The sequence below is a fragment of the Sander vitreus genome, chromosome 2 (genome assembly GCF_031162955.1).
Source record: "Sander vitreus isolate 19-12246 chromosome 2, sanVit1, whole genome shotgun sequence".
NCBI lineage: Eukaryota > Metazoa > Chordata > Actinopteri > Perciformes > Percidae > Sander > Sander vitreus.
The window spans coordinates 14,688,591-14,708,756 of record NC_135856.1 but is presented as its reverse complement, the minus strand read 5'-3'; the positions used below and the strand labels follow the sequence as shown (position 1 = coordinate 14,708,756).

The following is a 20,166-nucleotide window of genomic DNA, read 5'->3' as shown; positions in this document are numbered from 1 at the left end:
AAATGTGTTTGACAAAATACATTATTTTCTGCCATTGGATACAGACATTTATGAGACAATTGTGCTAAACATATAATACTGTATTACAACCAACTTTTCAAAAAATTCTTTACCAAATGCAGTATTTCATCGTAACCTTTCAATCGGTTGATAGACTGAAACTTACACTGGTCTGCACCTTGCTGTCTGTTCTTACAGTTTGAATCTACTAGTGCTAACACTACTTCAAAAGTAATAATTACACGTAACAACAATTTTTTTACTTTTTAAGTAATGTATCATTCTAATAGTACTAACTAGTGCTGTCACAACAAGATTACTACTGCTATTACTATTACTACAAATTATAACATATAACCACAAAGTAAAATCATATGACATATTTGGTTTTAAATTGTGAAATGTAATTGTAATGAAAAACTTGACATAAACACCATGTGTACCATCTCTGTGTTATATAGCAAGCTGAAGCCTACAGATAAGGACCGCAGGCTGTCAGTGGAGGTGTGGGACTGGGACCGGACCACTAGGAATGACTTCATGGGGGCCCTTTCCTTCGGTGTATCAGAGCTCATTAAGGCTCCAGTCTGTGGCTGGTAACACTCACTTCCATGTTGTTATTCACCCTCATGTATTGTTTGAAATGACACAGTGTGGTAGTTTTCAGTTTGAAGTCCAGCAGCTACAGTATAAAACTCACTCGCACTTACCTGCTATTAAATATTGAACACTTAAAGGCTTCATAACAGTTTGATTATTAAATGCTTCTCTAGCATCATTTATAATTATTTTTAATGCAGCTCAGCCAGTTAACACTGATGGTTTATTGAATGATATAACAATAATATAATATACTACTGTACAGTATAACTTTGGTGGTGCTGCCTATATGCACTAACAGTCAAATTAGTCATAAGCTCTATGAGACAGCATAAGAAACAAAAGTATCAACAGTTTAGCATTGACAGTGTATGAAGATGACCTCCTTTGCAGCTTACATTGCAGGTTTCCAGTAACACCGTCTGATGCACACAGTAGACTAAGTTTGGGACTTTGCTGTGGGCAATTACTTCAATAACTTGTTCTGTACTGATTGATGGCCACCTGGAGCCTTAGCAACAGTCTGTTTGTCCCAGAGAAGCAAGAGATTTTCATTTTTCACTTTTTTAATTGACAGTTGAGTTTGTGTCTGCTTCGATATGTGTGTCTTGAATTGTAAGGTGTCAAATACCCCAGAGGCAAAGAGACTGTTTGTGTACCATCAACTATATCCAGGCCCAGTAGGTCAAAATCGGTGGAAGAGTAGAATAGTAGAGTAGAAGAAGGGAAGGTAGACAAATTAAACTTAAATTTGGTTTCTTATCTCACAATGTTTTTTTGTATGAATCCATACTCATTCTCCCTGTCTTTCTTCCTGCATTTTCCCGTCTCTCTTTTTTTAAGGTATAAGTTATTGTGCCAAGAGGAGGGGGAGTACTACAATGTTCCCATCTCAGAGGAGGATGATGGGAATGAGGAACTCAGGCAGAAATTCGAGGTGAGGTTTGTTCTGAAATAACCACCATTGCCATCTGATCTGTCTGTCTGTTTGTTGTCTTGAATTATTGACTTAAAGGTGCAATATGTAATACTGACAGCTAGTGTTTAAAATAGTTACTGCAGTACAAATTCAAAATACTGGAGGGAGTCGTCTCCCCCGCCCCCTCCTCCACAGACTCGAAGTTGACGGAGGTTGCCAGGCTGAGACCACAGCATCCATAGTCTCACTTTGCCAGACCCTCCTTCAAAGCGCCCTGAAGGAGCATCCACAACAATGTTGCTAGACGCTTGTCTCACATAGCCAGACATTACTTCACAGCACAACGGAGTAGCTAACGTTAGATTCTGGCTATATTGACAGTCATAGAAGCCTGTGCTCTCACGGAGCTCTGTACCCAACTGACAGACACTTTTCGGCTTAGAATTACGGTAGGAGCAGGGTTCAAAATGAACTTTTTCGTCCACCAGCCGAATGGCTATTCAATGTTCAAATTTCACCAGCCACTCAATGGAGTACCATTGTTTTTTTGGCTGGTGAGTGTAGCAAATCTACCAGCCACTTGCATATTTTACCAGCATTTGGCTAGTAGATGGTGCTAATTTGGAACCCTGGGTAGGAGCCGCTAAAAACACAACAACCTTGCAAACAAACACACTGTAAACTCACGGTCCTCTCTTACCAATTTACAGCCCCCCTCTCTTGGCTTAAAATAACTCACCGTTGTTGGCTACGGCTGCTGAACAGGCTACACGTTGTAAACAGCCGTGGCCCGCTTGCCTGGTCCTCCGGTAACGTTAGTGTTAGCGGCGTTAGCCAGGACCAGTCGGGATCACTTTACTGGCTGTTTCTCAATTTGTTTTTGCGGGTAACCAACTCGGGTACTCTAGCGGTATAATTCAATGTGAGTACACAAATGTTGAAATTACATAAAATGCCCGTCCCTTGTAGCCGTGATAAATTAGCCTAAAGCTAATGCTTACTTGTTCAGGGGGAAATTAGCCAACTCTGTGTCCTTTTGGCAGGGCTTAAGTATTCCGGCACCGTGAGGCCATGAGAAAAAACAAAAAACAAACTTGCATGCAGTTTAATATTTTCGAGTCAATTGATTTCACCTACCAATCACATGAGAGGAACGCAGCTCTAACTAAGGCAGGGCTTAAAGTACTCGGGCCTGGTGCCGGATTTCTGGCGTATGACTATTTTAGAAAAATAACTAAATTAAAAAGTCCACATGGGATTTGTTTTCGATGCCTTGGGTTTAACCAATCATCGAACTTCCACCTACCAATGAAACGAGTTCTAGCCAATCAGATGCAAACGAAAAGCGTGTGCGGTGTGGTCTCCGTGGTAACGCGACTAAAAAGAATGGAGTCAAAGTTTATCGAACGTGGAGCATGTAGATACAGCTTTAGTTGAGAAAAGAGTTAAAAACAAATGGCGTTGGGCATGAATAGAGGACAAGAGGTAAAGGGTGGAGACGGGAAGTCGTTTAGCACTTGGTGCCTCAAATTGAGGCAGCCGGGTCCTTGCTTCTGCAGCGCATGTTGAAGGAAGATACTGTACGGCAGCAGCGGTAGGAAAGTGCTTGCTAGTCACAAAGCTTCGGTCCGTGCACTCTGTCATACGAGTACGTTACCGGCTTCTTCACTGACCGACCGTGTTTGTGATACAAACAATCCGTGTGTGCACATTCATAGCGGAACACGATTTGTCATTAACGATGGCCACTGTGTAAAAGCTATCTGAAGCCCAAACTGCCTTGACAAAGCTGTCTGTTTGGAATCAGCATGGCAGTTATTTAAACATAACGGCCTTGTCCCAGAGTTTAGACGTCTAGCTACAGTATATGAAAAGCTAAACAATGCAACGTTTTTAATAAATGTACATGAAGCAACTAATGTCAACAGGGACAAAATGATGAATGTACAAATTCGCTTTTTTGACAATGACCTGGCCAAAGTAACAACACAACATCTACAACGTTTTGTTTTCACAATGATTCATTGTAGGATTATGATTATGACTTGTGTAATGTAAGAAGGACTTTAACTATTTTGCCAGTCAAATTAACTTTAATGAGTGCATATTGAAACATTACATCTAGTATTTACCCAGGGTTTGTTACGTCTCTGGTCACGCAACTGTTAGAAACATGCCGTTTTTTTTTTAGTTCGGGTAGAATCTATCTCCGTTGATCCCGTTCGTTTGTTTGCTGCTTTCATGGCTGTACTAACGTTACAGCTGTAGCCCGCTGGCTTTACGTTTTTACAGGTAACGTTATATCTGGCAACCCGGCCTGGCTGTCAAACTGGGCAGTTGATAACAACGCACGGGCCCAAACATAAACAGAAATACCATCACGGAACGGAAATTTCAAAAGGAGAAAATACTGGCATTAGCATTGTTGTCAGAAAAGATAGTATTTCAACTTAGCATGTTTCCTTAATATCTGATAACGCATAGGGGCATTTTTTGGATTTATTACAGTAAATACATATTACATTTTGGACCTTAATGTCTTATCTAGAGTCTGTACAACATTACCACTAATAGTGTATCCGCGATTGGCTATCAATAAGACTCTTCTGGTGGTCTTTATATCTATATCAGCAAACCAGAGTCATTGTTGATTATGATGATGATGATGTGGTAATTCTATATTTGACACAGCCCTGTCTCGCTGTGTGACTAAGCCGACCTATCATTCTCAGCTGTTAAAGTCTGACAACATCTTTCCTGAGTCACTCTATAGCCTTGTTAATCCCATCCAGATAACCTTTTCTTTAATTTACTATAAATTGATAAGTATTAGTGTGTCCAGCCATTCTAAGCTCTAAAAAAAATGATATTGAATGGTCACATATCCGTAGCCGCTGCAGCTTTCAAAGACCTCCTCAGCTCATAGTCTCTTTGTAATTGAAGAATTCACTTTAACATTTAACATGTGAGTTGTGTGTTCGTCACCAATTGTTAGCATTTTGTTCCTCCATCAGAGAGATTGAAGCCTGGAGTTGAACCAAAGCAGCCCACCAACAGCCTTTGATGTGTCTTGTTTTCCTGGACAGCTGTCTTTTAATCTACGAAGCCATTTTCTCTAAAAAAAAGACTTGGTTATTTGATGCAAGGCCCAAGATGTTTTGATACCACATCTTGTTTTGAAATTGTTTTTCACGAGTTTGTATCATTAGTTAGTTATATTGAAAACATGAAATTCAATTGGTCTTTTTATTTTTTTATTTTTTTTACCCTTTTCCAATTGATAGTATTACAAGCTGTTTTTCAACCTCATCAGGAGTGAAACAGAGTGATGCTTTGTCCCCCCCACACTATTTGCGATTTACGTGAACAATTTGGCAAAGGAAATGAAAGCTTTAACTGTGGGCTAAGATGTGGAATTTAAATGATAAGTATTCTTCTGTACGCGGATAGCATAGTTTTACTGTCACAATCTAAAGACAACATGCAGCAGATGCTCTTCTATATTGACGAGTTGTGTAATAAATGGAGACTGTTTATTAATAGGAAACGGAAATAATTAATTTTAGAAAACCCTCAACTGCCTCTTCGAGTTTAAAAGTGTATCACACAGGCTGAACTATGCAGACTCACTAAAATATCTTGGTTTCTATATTGATGAACATACGAATCTTAGAATAGGTGTAAAGGTTCATTAGTAAAAGCAAGAATCTGAATGATATGAGTTTCCAAACAAATTCTAAACTGTTTCAAGTTTGTGTGTACTTGATTATACCGCGGGGGTACGAGGCCTTAGACATATCTCTGTGTGAATTAGTGCAAAACAGTGGCATAAGATATTTTCTGGGTGTGCACAAATATGCACCAAAATTGACCATAGTCGGAGACACGGGATGGCAATCATGTGAGGCTCGTCGGAAGATACGCATAGCTCAGTTATGGAATAGTTTACTCCATATGGATGCAAATAGGTTGACGAGGCAAATATTTCTCAGCGATAAACACATTCTTGGTTCTTGGTCTAAAGATATATGCACATTGTTTTGCAACTATGGGTTTGGTGAGTCGTTTTTTTAATAATAAAAAGCTCAATATTGGTTTGTTTAAAGAATTTGTGTTTGGTAAAGACAAAGAGCAGTGGGCTGACGATATTTGGACTAAGACAACTAAGCTAATAATAACCTTTATGATAATAAAACCTAAATATGGCACTGACAATTATGCTGTATATAATTTGATCTCTATGTGCTCAGTTGAGATCTGGTATTTTACCTTTGACTATTGAAACTGGACGATTTGTTAATATCGAAGAAGAAAGGCGGATCTGTCTGATGTGATGTTTAAATGATATAGAAAATGAGCTCCATTTTGTTTTCTACTGTTCTTTTAATTTTTAATGATTTGTTTTATTAAGACAAAAACAGATATTGATGTTGTAAATATGGATGATGCTCAAAGACTGACACGGCTGTTTGCATGTGAAATGTATAAAATAGCCAGTTATCTTGAGAAAGCCTGAGAGAAGAGAAAAAAAGATCTTTACCGAGATGATGTGTAGATATTTGTTTGTATGTACTGTTTTTTTAAATTTTATTTTCATTTGCTTTTGTTTTCTGTTTTTCATGTATTTCGCCAGATGATTTCTAATTGTGAGACTGGAATATATCTATTAAATAGTGGGACTTGTAATCCCATGTGGGATGTGCCAAATGCTTGGCATGACACAGAAATAAAACTAACTAACTAACTAACTAACTGTCAAATTAAAGATTGAATTTTCCAAAAAACTGTCAGTGTGCAAAAGAATTATTCTCCTTGGATATACTGAACATTTTTTTAGACTTTGTTATGAATTTAATCTGGCCTTCATTTGACAACAAACTAGCTCTCACTGCTCTGTAAGCAGTGTAGTTGCTCTATTTTAAAGACTTAGACTCAGATTGTAGTTGTTTAGTAATTTGTGAGGTTTTAACAAGACTTAATTTAGACATTTCTTTCATTTAAAGAATGAAATTATGTAAAATAGTTTGTTATAATCATTGCCCAATGATCAATTCTTCTCTTCCCATTGATGTAAAGTTGTTCTTAATTAGACACTGCTCAATGAGGATCCAACATGATTTACAGAAAAATATTTTCTCAATCAAGCAGTAATGAAGTTCAATGATGGTGATACTCACCATCTTAATACCTTTCCAATAATAAAGTAAAAAGTGAATTTTATGAACAGTATCAGAGTATCTAAAATCAAATCATAAGTAAATCATAAACCTTCCCTTCTCAAATTCTACCCACACACACATACACACACTCACACATGTACTATACTGTACTGTACAAGATCCTTTTCAGCGGAGGCCACTGATGAGACACTGTTGCCTTTTCCTTCATCCAATTTCCTACACCGATGTGTCTGGCCTGCTGAGTATAGCAGCTCTCTTTCTGGTCCTCTGATTGTCTGTCTCTCAGTGGGTGCCAAGGTCTCTGGAAGAGGCTTTTTAAAGTTATTTTTCATGACATTTCTGCCACACATATTGAAGAGTTGTGGGTAACAGGAGAAAGAAGGGAAAGGCTGAATGTTAGAAAGGTCACAGACATGGTTGATGTTGAAACCAGTACTTCCAAGATCCAATTTGGCACCACTGACACTGTACTTGTAATATTTTACAGAATTATATGGATTTTATTTCAGCAATGGCTCCCTCAGCTTTGCGTCGGCTGATCAACACCCCTTAGCTGTGATATAATCACAATATACCACGGCTTGTCGTGAGCTATTACTTTTATAAAACGGTCATCAGGAATGACAAGAATGTCTGACAGCAGTCAAAATATTCTAAATATAGTATACACTTAAAGGGATACTTGTGCAGATGAATGGCTTCCCTCCGTGGCACCAGCTATCAGTTTTTTGTTTTTTGTGATACTTATTGTGCAAAAAAATTAGACGTCATAGTCTTGGTATTATATTTACTGTATGTGTATGTGATTTTCTATTATTATATCACAGCTATAAACCAATCAGATTGTTTGTTTGATTTGAGCAACCCGTTTAATAATTATTTATACATGATAACAAATCTTCAAATGTCTTCAATTAAACCTTTTTGTTGTTACATAAGCACAAGACATTTCCATTGCTGTACCTGTCGAGTTAATTTGCAAAACAGGAGCTGTCAGTTACGAGAGTTGGGGACATTTGTTTTCCTCTTAATAACACAGAATGAAAAAGAAGCCAGTGATGACATGGCTACGGTCATTTTGGATCTTCAAGTTTATGTTACAGAGAATGAAGACGAAGAGAAAACAGGTGAAGAATAGGAGTGTTGATCGAGGTCAGAAAAAGAGTCTGACCTATCACTTGTCTGCAATTGGTTGTCGTGGTAATAGGTCCGCAAGACCTTCAGTACATATGTTCTCCAAAATGGGATGCATGATGGGACCATGCATCATGGTCACGGTGTTCAACAGCTGCTCCTTCACCCTGCTCACACACAAGCTTGTACTTACTGTACATTCTCTCAGTAGAATTTTTGTTTATACAGCATGCTCCCTCTGATTCTCTTGAACTCAACAACTTTCTTTTTAACCTTCAAATAATTGCCACCATGACAATACTGTTATATATATATATATATATATATATACCTCCTCTGTGCGTCAGACTGTTCTGGCCTCCCCGTCATCCATTAATTCCTGATAATGGACGTCTTGTCAGGCATTAACCCTGAAGTATACCTTTTAAAGGTAGTGTTTTTTAAGTTTTTTAGTCTCCAGATCTTAATATGTTTTATCCACTTGATTTATTGTTATCTTTTTTGGGACTCTATGGCCTCGAGAATATACCAAGTTCTCCTCTCCTCTCCTCTGATCTCTTTTATTCTCCTCTCCTCACCTCCCTTCTTCTCGTGGTGACACGTTTCTTCACCTCTCCTCATGTCTGATCATTTGTATGTGGTTCCAAGCTACTGCAAATAGATCCAATTTACTAACATTTTGTTCTGGGTGTGGGTTGGGTTTTTCTGTAAAAGAAATTAAGACAAATACAATTAAAAAGCAAACTATATTGCTCCAATATATCAATGCTTGTACTGTACAAGCCTAATAGACATTGAGTCGCTGTGCCTTTTTTGTGCGTTCTCTGTCTTCCCTGCTTCTTATTCCTTAGAGTTTGTCAGAGGATTGTTAGTAAATCCTGACACTGTACTGCTCAAAGCAGTGACACTGCTCACATTTCACACTTTCTGGAATTATGGACTACAGATGACCACTAGATGTCAGCATTGAAGTGGCGTACATAGCCAGACCTGTAGTCAGAACAATGAGCAACTGTTTTTACCTGTGGCCCTGTGTGTTATTCACTATGCCTTTATCAGAATGCTTGCGATTTCTTTCCCACCCACGAATTGTCACCTTGTTTCTTCGTCAACCTTGAAGATTTGATTACCACACAACCATAAAATTGTCCTGATTCTCACTCGCATTTGTAATTTAGTTTTTACTGACTCTTCTTACAATTTTCTCGGTGGAGTGCAGACAGGGTTTTTACTTCATCAAGTAAGGGCGATCAATTAAATGATCACTCAGTTATGGTACGTTTGAGTTTTAAATTGATGTGTTTGTTATTTCTCTGTTTCTGCCACAAGCATCTAAAATAATCTTTCAGTTAAGGATTGATGCAGTAGATACAGAGTTTTCTCTTTTGATGCATGTTTCTGCATTGGAATATTCTTTTATGAGGCCAGGGATTGCTGTGGCACAAAAAAACTGAAACAGAGGCCTGCCAATACTGAATGAAAGTTACTTATACAGTCCCTCCAGGATTTCGCGGCCTTTTTTTGATTGTTGCGGCCCAAAATGCCTGATTCCGCGGGAGCTTTTGTAAAAACATTGCGATAAAAGTTGCGATGTCTTTTGTATGTTTGTTGCAATAAAGTTGCGGGAGACAGTGAAAGTTTTTTTTTTGTATATCCATCCATCCATCTTCATCCGCTTATCCGGGGTCGGGTCGCGGGGGTAGCAGCTCCAGCAGGGGACCCCAAACTTCCCTTTCCCGGGCCACATTAACCAGCTCCGACTGGGGGATCCCGAGGCGTTCCCAGGCCAGGTTAGAGATATAATCCCTCCACCTAGTCCTGGGTCTCCCCCGAGGCCTCCTCCCAGCTGGACGTGCCTGGAACACCTCCCTAGGGAGGCGCCCAGGGGGCATCCTTACCAGATGTCCGAACCACCTCAACTGGCTCCTTTCGACGCAAAGGAGCAGCGGATCTACTCCGAGCTCCTCACGGATAACTGAGCTTCTCACCCTATCTCTAAGGGAGACGCCAGCTACCCTCCTGAGGAAACCCATTTCGGCCGCTTGTACCCTGGATCTTGTTCTTTCGGTCATGACCCAGCCTTCATGACCATAGGTGAGGGTAGGAACAAAAACTGACTGTAGATTGAGAGCTTTGCCTTCTGGCTCAGCTCTCTTTTCGTCACAACGGTGCGATAAATTGAATGTAATACCGCACCTGCTGTGCTGATTCTCCGACCAATCTCCCGCTCCATTGTCCCCTCACTCGCGAACAAGACCCCAAGGTACTTGAACTTCTTCACTTGGGGTAAGGACTCATTCCCTACCTGGAGAAGGCACTCCATCGGTTTCCTGCTGAGAACCATGGCCTCCGATTTAGAGGTGCTGATCCTCATCCCAGCCGCTTCACGCTTGGCTGCGAACCGATCCAGTGAGTGCTGAAGGTCACAGGCCGATGATGCCATCAGGACCACATCATCTGCAAAAAGCAGCGATGAGATCCCCAGCCCACTGAACTGCAACCCCTCTCCACCCCGACTACGCCTCGATATCCTGTCCATAAATACCACAAACAGGATTGGTGACAAAGCGCAGCCCTGGCGGAGGCCAACTCTCACCTGAAACGAGTCCGACTTACTGCCGAGAACCCGGACACAGCTCTCGCTTTGGTCGTACAGAGATTGGATGGCCCTGAGAAGGGACCTTCTCACCCCGTACTCCCGCAGCACCTCCCACAGTATCTCCCGGGGCACCCGGTCATACGCCTTCTCCAGAGCCACAAAACACATGTAGACTGGTTGGGCATACTCCCAGGCTCCCTCCAGGATCCTTGCGAGAGTAAAGATCTGGTCCGTTGTTCCACGACCAGGACGGAATCCGCATTGTTCCTCTTCAACCTGAGATTCGACTCATCGACCGAACCCTCCTTTCCAGCACCTTGAGTAGACTTTACCGGGGAGGCTGAGAAGTGTGATACCCTGTAATTGGCACACACCCTCTGGTCCCCCCTTTTTAAAAAGGGGGAACCACCACCCCGGTCTGCCACTCCTTAGGCACCGTCCCAGACTTCCACGCAATGTTGAAGAGGCGTGTCAACCAAGACAACCCCTCCACACCCAAAGCTTTAAGCATTTCTGGACGGATCTCATCAATTCCTGGGGCTTTGCCACTGTGGAGTTGTTTAACTACCTCAGCAACCTCCACCAGGGAAATTGATGCCAATCCCCCTCATCCTCCAGCTCTGCCTCTACCATAGAGGGCGATTAGTCGGATTTAGGAGTTCTCAAAGTGCTCCTTCCACCGCCCTATTACCTCCTCAGTTGAGGTCAACAGCGTCCCATCCTTACTGTACACAGCTTGGATGGTTCCCCGCTTCCCCCTCCTGAGGTGGCGAACGGTTTTCCAGAAGCACCTTGGTGCCGACCGAAAGTCCTTCTCCATGTCTTCTCCGAACTTCTCCCACACACGCTGCTTTGCCTCTTTCACGGCAGAGGCTGCAGCCCTTCGGGCCCTTCGGGTACCTTGCAACTGCCTCCGGAGTCGTCTGGGATAACATATCCCGGAAAGACTCCTTCTTCAGTCGGACGGCTTCCCTGACCACCGGTGTCCACCACGGTGTTCGTGGGTTACCGCCCCTTGAGGCACCTAAGACCCTAAGACCACAGCTCCTCACCGCAGCTTCAGCAATGGAAACTTTGAACATTGTCCACTCGGGTTCAATGCCCCCCAGCCTCCACAGGGATGCACGAAAAAGCTCCGCCGGAGGTGTGAGTTGAAAGTCTGTCGGACAGGGGCCTCCTCCAGACGTTCCCACTTTACCCGCACTACCCGTTTGGGCTTACCAGGTCTGTCCAGAGTCTTCCCCCCACCCCTGACCCAACTCACCACCAGATGGTGATCGGTTGACAGCTCCGCCCCTCTCTTCACCCGAGTGTCCAAAACATATGGCCTCAGATCAGATGAAACGATTATAAAATCGATCATTGACCTTTGGCCTAGGGTGCTCTGGGTACCAAGTACACTTATGAGCATCCCTATGTTTGAACATGGTGTTCGTTATAGACAATCCATGACTAGCACAGAAGTCCAACAACAAACAACCACTCTGGTTTAGATCAGGGAGGCCGTTCCTCCCAATCACGCCTCTCCATGTGTCTCCATCATTACCCACGTGCGCGTTGAAGTCCCCCCAGCAGAACTATGGAGTCCCCCGACTGGAGCCCCCATGCAGGACTCCACTCAAGGTCTCCAAGAAGGCCGAATACTCTGAACTCTTGTTTGGTGCATATGCACAAACAACAGTCAGAGTTTTCCCCCCCACAACCCGCAGGCGTAGGGAGGTGACCCTCTCGTCCCACCGGGTTAAACTCCAACGTAGCGGCGCTCAGCCGGGGGCTTGTGAGTATCCCCACACCCGCCCGGCGCCTCACACCCTGGGCAACTCCGGAGAAGAAAAGAGTCCAACCCCTATCCAGGAGTATGGTTCCAGAACCAAGACTGTGCGTAGAGGTAAGCCCCCACCAGATCTAACCGGTAGCGCTCCACCTCCCGCACAAGTTCCGGCTCCTTCCCCACAGAGAGGTGACATTGCACGTCCCCCAGAGCCAGCCTCTGCTGCCCGGGTCTGGTCCGCCGAGGCCCCTGACCTTCACTGCCACCCATGTGGCAGCGCACCCGACCCCAGCGGTTCCTCCCACAGGTGGTGGGCCCATGGGATGGAGGGATGTCCGCCACGTAGCTTTTTCGGGCTGTGCCCGGCCGGGCTCCGTGGCAAACCCGGCCACCAGACGCTCGCTGACGAGCCCTCCATCTGGGCCTGGCTCCAGACGGGGGCCCCGGGCTTCCTCCGGGCAGGGTCACTTCATCCCTTCCTCGATTTTTCATAGGATTTTTGAACCATTCTTTGTCTGGCCCCTCACCTGAGACCACTTTGCCTTGGGAGACCCTACCAGGAGCACAAAGCTCCAGACAACACAGCCCTCAGGTTCATAGGGACACACAAACCTCTCCACCACGATAAGGTGATGGTTCCCGGAGAAGTTATTTTTTTTGTATAGTTCTTTCAAAATAAAAAGGAAACTTGTTTTGGGGAGAATAAAATTACTCTGGCCTGAGTTTTCCTAGGAACCTTACCAAAAAGACTCAGGATGCTGCAAATGTTGGTATAATATGAAAATGGCTGGTGGATTTAAGACAAACTAACTAAAAATAATTATTTATTGAATTAATCAAATTTGAACATATCTGTCACTGTCAGTGGCTTGTTGATCTTTACATTGTTAGTTATTTTCCTATCCTGGCCTGGGCTGGGACACACATTCATACGGTTGGATAATACTGACTTGTGTGTGCGCAAGTGTCGGTCGCGGGGGGTACGGAGCAGTAGCCCCACCCGCTGCAGAGAGCCGACAGCCAGGATGGAAACGGCAGCAACTTCAGCGACTTTTAAATCGTTAAAGTCTACATTGATGTTAAAATGTATCGGACGGTCTGAAATGTTTTTCGCTGTATGTTTTGTTGGTAAATGAGTCACACACACGTCTCGTCTACATATCAAAAACAAGGAGATGATCAACCCGTTCTCACTCCCGATTGGTCATTGGCTCTCAGAGTGCACGTGGGACTGCTGTGATTGGTTGAAGTCGCGGTAAACTTCAGGTTATTGGTCAAAATTGCGAGTCGCACCAAATTTGCGGTGATTGGTTGAATTGGCGCGATCGCGACATCGTGAAATCCTGGACGGACTGCTTATAGTAGAAACACTGACTTTCATAGTTACACTGACGTAAGTTATGTAATGCATTCCTAATTTAAATCCAACATTGACTCTGCAGAAACTTTTTTGTTATTTAGTGTCATAGTATGATTACTGCATCTTCATTAATATACTCTTTTTGTATCTGTGTGTATGAGCTACACTCTGTGGATCAGTCCTTAACTATCTGCATATAAAAGTGTCTTGGTTGAGTCAGCTGTTGTAGGTCACACCTATACTCAAGTTTACTAAGTGAGTCGGCCCTTTTGGCTCCCTTCTCCCTGTGGTTTCAGGACCAAGCAGTTGTGGAAGACTCTGATCAGGTGTGTCTGAGAGGGAGGAAGTAAGGCTGCTGCTCGCTCCGCTCGGCCGGGCTCTTTTCATTGGCTAAAGCTTACAGGTGTGCTGTGATCTGGTGTGGTCTGCTTTGCTTTGCGTTCTCTGCTGCTCTCCCAGATTAAGAGCAGACATTTGTAGATGCCATTAACCAAACTAAAGCTGCTCAGCATTGGTTGTCTCAAGTTAAATGTCTTTTTATTCTGAATTGCGGGAAATAGTCTGAATTGGGCTTACAATAAATAGTTAAAGGTACTTTGTGAAGCGATTTACATGTATTAGTCGCTTTGTGTTGCATGTTACATGTTTGTAATGTAACTGAGACCTTCCTGACTTTCTCGGTTGCCTATAACAGCCTGTGGACTGATTTCTATGTGAAGGACGAGGAAGAGAGGATGAAGGATTGGACGTTTATGTGCGCTCCAGGGTGCCTTGCCTCTCTAGCAATACTAGCTAAGAAATTGCTAATGTCAACAAATGACCTGCACCCACCACAACACAAAATTCAACACAAAGTCCATGTAAGCAGACAAAAAAAAGTTGGATCTAGTGAAGGCCGTCTGGACAAATGGGAATGTAACTGAGGTGGGACGGGGGCAACTAAGGTCACATTGGCAGGACTTTCAAATAATGGAGGGACCTTCGTTTGGTTTTGGGGATCAAAATGTTAGTCAATATAATAACAGTGTAACTTTACTTACCGTATTTACAAACATGATGCCAGTCAATCACGTTACCACATTCAATGTCCCATCACTGTTTTGGCCGATGCCCAGGATGCTCGCTGACTGCAGTTCACTCAACGGCCACCGTTGTCAATAACAACAACGATTTTCTCAAAATTCCACATAGTACCTTTAAGTGATTCCCGAAGGTAAATTGTGATAAATAAGGATTTTAGCCTGTTGGATAACACCCATTTTAGGCACCACTTAATTTTCATCACTTAAAGGGTTTTCTCCACTCAACTTATGTTGGTCTTCATCGGAGATTTCGGAGATACAATATTTTGTATAAATTATTGTCACCATGTAGTGTAGTGAATGCTAAAGTGACCTTCATTTGCCTACTTTCTAGTGAAGGTGCAGCGGGATGACAAAAGGGGTTATGACTTCCCTGTCATGTGCACAGATTTAGAGTAGGATCTCCTATAGCCAGGAAGTAGTAAGGACATTTCATGATTTAATACCAATTCATTATAGTCCTTGCTAAAGCTAAACTCTGTGTAGCATGTGGGTGTAGATTACACCTTTGGTGTCGAGGATCAGCATGTGTTTGGATTCTGTGTTTGGCCTTGGATGAGTGTGAGTACTGGACATGGTGATATTGGTTGTGTTGGTTGTCTGCAGAGAGGTAAAAAAAAAAAAAAAAGTATGAAAAATAATAATGTATTTGATAGTTGTTTAGCATTCAGACTGCCATGGAGTTGTGTATTTTTCATCATAATGCACTATAGTTTTCTTCTTGGAGCATCTTGCATACTGGGAGATTACGCATGACTTTGGCATGAAGGAAGGGCATAAAAGAGTTTTGTTTTGCATTTTTGCAAATACTGTACTGGTGAACATGAGAGATTGTTGTCTGGACCAGACATGCATACATGTCATCAGTGCAGTTGTGAGGTTTGATGTCAACATTTGAAATAGCTTTTTTAGCCTTTGCCTTTACCACACAATTAGATGTAAGAGTGGTTAAAATAATGTTGAGCCTGTTTCCAGTTATGCAGGTGCATAATTTCAAAATATGTCAATGATGCAATCACAAGATAAAAATGTCTCCTAAACATACATTTATTGATGTTTTAATGCAAGAGGTTTCAAGCATGTCCTCATTAATTTGTTTAATCTTCATTAAAGACACATATTTCTTTTAGTTATTTAGTTATTTATTTTCTCTGCAAAAAGTTGTTGGTACTTTTACTTACTGTGATAGTTTGTCATCATTGTCACTTTTCCTCTTTTAAGCCAGTACTGAGTTTAAAAAAAAATTTAAATGAGAATTACTTGTTAATATATTGTATATATTTTAAGAAGGCTGGGTCACAGCTTTTGCTATTTATTGGTCAATAATGTGACAATATGAAATAAAGAATTGTCAATGTATCTTTTTGTTTGCTGCAATTAAGTACACTTAGCCATTTTTGTGTAGATCTACTCAATGATGGCACCACAGTCTCATTTCACTCCATTCATTTTGGAATTATGCTTCAATCAATCTGTGTATTGGGGCTGTGAGTGAGCAAATTAGTGTGAGTGTGTGAGCTCATGTAAAAGAGCCTCTTTTTTTAGGAATAAAATTCAAACATATGAAATCTTTATGTTTGATAATGGCAGGAGTGGTAAAACAATAAAAAAAACAAAAAAAAAACAGGGAAATTGGATGTGTTGGTCTGTAAGTGTTTATCACATGTCACTTCTAAATGAGCTTTGTTTAAGTTTCTCATTGGTTCAGTATAAATTCATTTTATTCATATAACAAAACAAGGTCCACATTTTAGGAATTCAGGAACTAGTCATTTTGTCTGAACAACACAGTGAAGCTTTATGTTGTGTGTGTTACTCAAAGCTGCTGTTGTTGCTTTAGAAAATGTGTATTTCTTACACACCACCCTTTATTCCCTGAGTGCAGAAAGCCAAGCTCGGCCCAGGTAAGAAGGTGATCACTGAGACAGACGACAGCCAATCCAGTCAGCTGCCTTACAACAGCCTGGACCATGTCAAACTCAGCGACTTCTCCTTCCTGGCTGTGCTGGGGAAAGGGAGCTTCGGCAAGGTGAGACAGCTGTGATCAGCTCAAAAATAAATAATAAAAGTGGAGCTCTTAGTGTCACTGGTAACAGCACAAGAGCTAAACGAATAAGAAAAAAATAGGTTATACATAGAAGTGATGTTTTCCTACTTTCCCTTCCTCCTGTGCAGGTCATGCTGGCAGAGATGAAGGCCACTGAAGAGCTGTTTGCAATAAAGATCCTGAAGAAGGATGTGGTGATCCAAGACGATGACGTGGAATGTACCATGGTGGAGAAGAGAGTCCTGGCCCAACAGGACAAGCCGCCCTTCCTCACACACCTCCACTCGTGCTTCCAGACTGTGGTAGGTAAAATGCTCCTGGACACGCATCAGGACAAGTCACTCCAGGTCAGGTCAGATTAAATCATGAAGGGGCTTTTAGCTAAATAGCTCAGTCATAAAGTGTTGTAGAGAGCGGTAGAGGACGTGTATGTAAGTACAATTTAAAAAAAACAAAAAGAGAAGGGGAAACAAACAAACCCTAATTAGAAGACTGAGATTTGTGCGCGTGTATACAAAAGTGTGTGTACATGCATGCACGTGTGTATTCACTTTGAGTCATGTTAAAACCAGACCCCACAGCCTGAAAGCACATACTGTATCATCCCCCCTCCCCTCCCCTCCCCGTGCCATGCACGCTCATACACTCACACACGTGTACAAAATCACTTGGTCTTAGTTTCTGCCATGTATGTTTACTAAATCATAGAAACATATCTCATACTGCTCTGCTTTTACAACTACCCAAAAATGGAAATATTTGGCATTTAGACATGTAATGACCCTAGGGATTCAGTATTGCACCTCCATAAAGTTGGGGGACTTGGCCGAGAGAGTTTTTAAAATGGTGGAGCGAAGGCTGAGAAATCCTGACTTTTAATCCCTAGAATTGGTCAAGCTCCAAAAACACTGGATCCTACATTTCCTTTAATGTACTGTAACTTGATAACGTCTAAACAACAACCTTCCCTGCCTCCCTAAAAAATGTGTATTCTCCAAGCCCAAACTGAGATAACCCTAGTGACATCATCAGGGTTATTTCTCACATTTGACAAAGGTCCTCCAGAGTCTCAGAAAACATACAGTAATACTACTGTTTTTACAGGATGACTCCCCATTATTAGTAAACTGAGCTCCATATGTGACATTAGTACAGTGCTCCTTTAACAACAACTGGAGTAGTATTGGTAGTAATAGTAGTTTCACTGTAGCAGTAGTCATAGTGGTAGTTGTTGTAGTGGTAGCAGGAACAACACAAACTTTCAAGGGTTTTGATATAACGCAGACATAAATGGAACAGGAACAACAAGTTTGGGGGAAAATCTGGTGCATTTAGGACAAATCAAGTTGAATTAGTAAATGTAGAGGTTTGATGAAATTGTAAAATGTTGTTTTGTTATGTTTTCCTCCGTGGGTGCTCACGGGCGCACGTCCTTTAAAAAAAAAAATTTTTGCATTTCAGAACCTTAGGAAATGGACAGCGGCCGACACGAACACACACGCCTGTTGACTCGATAATAATCTTTCACCTCAGGACAGCGTCACTTCTCACAAATACAGATAGGATTGGAGATGAACACTTAACCGCGATCAGCTTCGTGGGAAATTAAGAATCAATTCCACCTGTCTAGTAGTCTAGGCACACTGAGACAAACTCTCCACTTAGCACCAACTGCGATGTTTAATTTTTTTTGAATGTAGCCTACTGGCAGTCTGGCACTGGGTGCTCAGTATTTTCTGTGGGTGCTCGAGCTCCGGAGCACCCACGGTATCGGCGCCTATGATGGTAGGCAACTTAAAGGGAGGGATTGGTAACTTTGATGCAAGGACCTTTGGAGATATTGCATTTTTTTTAACCCAATGAAGATATACAAATGGCAGCCACGTGAATTTTTCATGCCCCACTCCTCAATTACATTTAAGTCTCGATGTAATAGATGTGAAAGAAATCAACTTTTTACCTAATCAGAATGCCTCTTGGTATCTATCTACCCTAACTATACTATCTAAGCTACCCAGCCATTGTTTTGCTGTGAATGCAAAATGAACATCTATTTGGAATTGAATTTCTCAGAGAGGTCGAGCTGAACTATAGCAGCTGATTAGCGCTGTAGCACCAGCAGGCAGACAGAGAAAATAGAGGATATAGGAAGAGATGCAGCGTGGCATCATTCATAGCATATTCATGAAGACGCGCGCACACACACACACACACACACACACACACACACACACACACACACACACACACACACAAATAATGTATCCCTAAACGGCACCACAGCATGTGGACATCAAATGTGTAAAGTTGGGCTCATGATTTAAGTTTAGCTTCATTATTAAACACCACACAGAGAAAACATTTTAGCATCCCCAGTCAGGTGTATTGACATTGACAGTATATTAGCATAATTAGCTGAAATACACAAGTTATGTTTTGCATCTGTTTTGCTGAGCAGCATCCATTCGGATGAAATCTAGCTGAAAGGTCTTTTGTGACACATTATTGAGTGAACACCACCACATCTACGAGACTAAAGACTACAGAAAAGTTGAATGTGAGAGTTTAGAGATTTAGAGAAGGTGCAGTGTGCATTTTGCTCTGGGGGCTGTCGTCATAGTGCTGTGAGGGTCGGAGCTTTTACAAGTCCAGAGTCAGATCTGCTTTGTCAAACCTGAAAAACAAACACTGCAAGACCAGGGTCATGCCAAACTTGTCATTGGCAGTAAGGTACGAGCACTATAAGACAAAGAGAATGTCTCCTGACAGATGTTTGTGTTTAGTGTTTTCTTTTTCCATGAAGCGCTTTGTTGTGGGCTTTTTAGGTCACCTTGTCATGGAAAGTGTAGCAGGAACGATGGAATGACCAGACAGCAAGGTTAGGGGAGGCTGCAACACTGAGCCGTATCTTTCTATTTAAAGCTCCATCAGTGAATAGAAATGTTGTGTAAATCACAGCTTTCGTGGAACTTTGCTGTTTGTTTGTGCAAAATGATGTTGCATATTGTTCTCTCCCTACCTACCCCATGCCCCATCTACCCCTAAACCCTCTCTCCTATCCCTTCTATCTCTACCACAGGACCGTCTGTACTTTGTCATGGAGTATGTGAATGGGGGAGACCTCATGTACCATATCCAACAAGTGGGCAAGTTCAAGGAACCTCAGGCAGTGTAAGACATGTCAACTTACTAGCAACTGGTGTAATCCCACTGTAGAGTGAATAATTTCTACTGTCAACTAGACTTTCCGTGTTAATTTTAGTTTAAGATGATTTTCATTTTAGTTTTCTAAAACATCTTTGTATATTGCTACCAAGGTAAAAAATTAAAACCGCTTACATGCTTGCTGCATTATTACTGCAGCAATGTATATCAGTCATTCCAGAAAAATGCGGAGTTTTTTTGTGATTGTTGCGGGCAGAAATCCTTGATTATGCAGCACGTGTTCTTAAAAAATGCAATGGAATATGTGGG

At 42.0% G+C, this 20,166-nt stretch overlaps 1 protein-coding gene across 1 annotated transcript in view; it reads left to right on the top strand.

Moving 5' to 3' along the window:
* prkcaa (protein kinase C, alpha, a) overlaps nt 1–20,166 on the top strand; it is a 161,982-nt gene that overhangs the window by 96,966 nt on the left and 44,850 nt on the right. Inside the window, exons 7-11 of the mRNA XM_078279319.1 lie at nt 462–596; nt 1,444–1,537; nt 16,531–16,674; nt 16,821–16,994; nt 19,772–19,863. Of these exons, the coding sequence (XP_078135445.1) occupies nt 462–596; nt 1,444–1,537; nt 16,531–16,674; nt 16,821–16,994; nt 19,772–19,863 (639 nt within the window). The remainder of the gene's footprint in view (nt 1–461; nt 597–1,443; nt 1,538–16,530; nt 16,675–16,820; nt 16,995–19,771; nt 19,864–20,166) is intronic.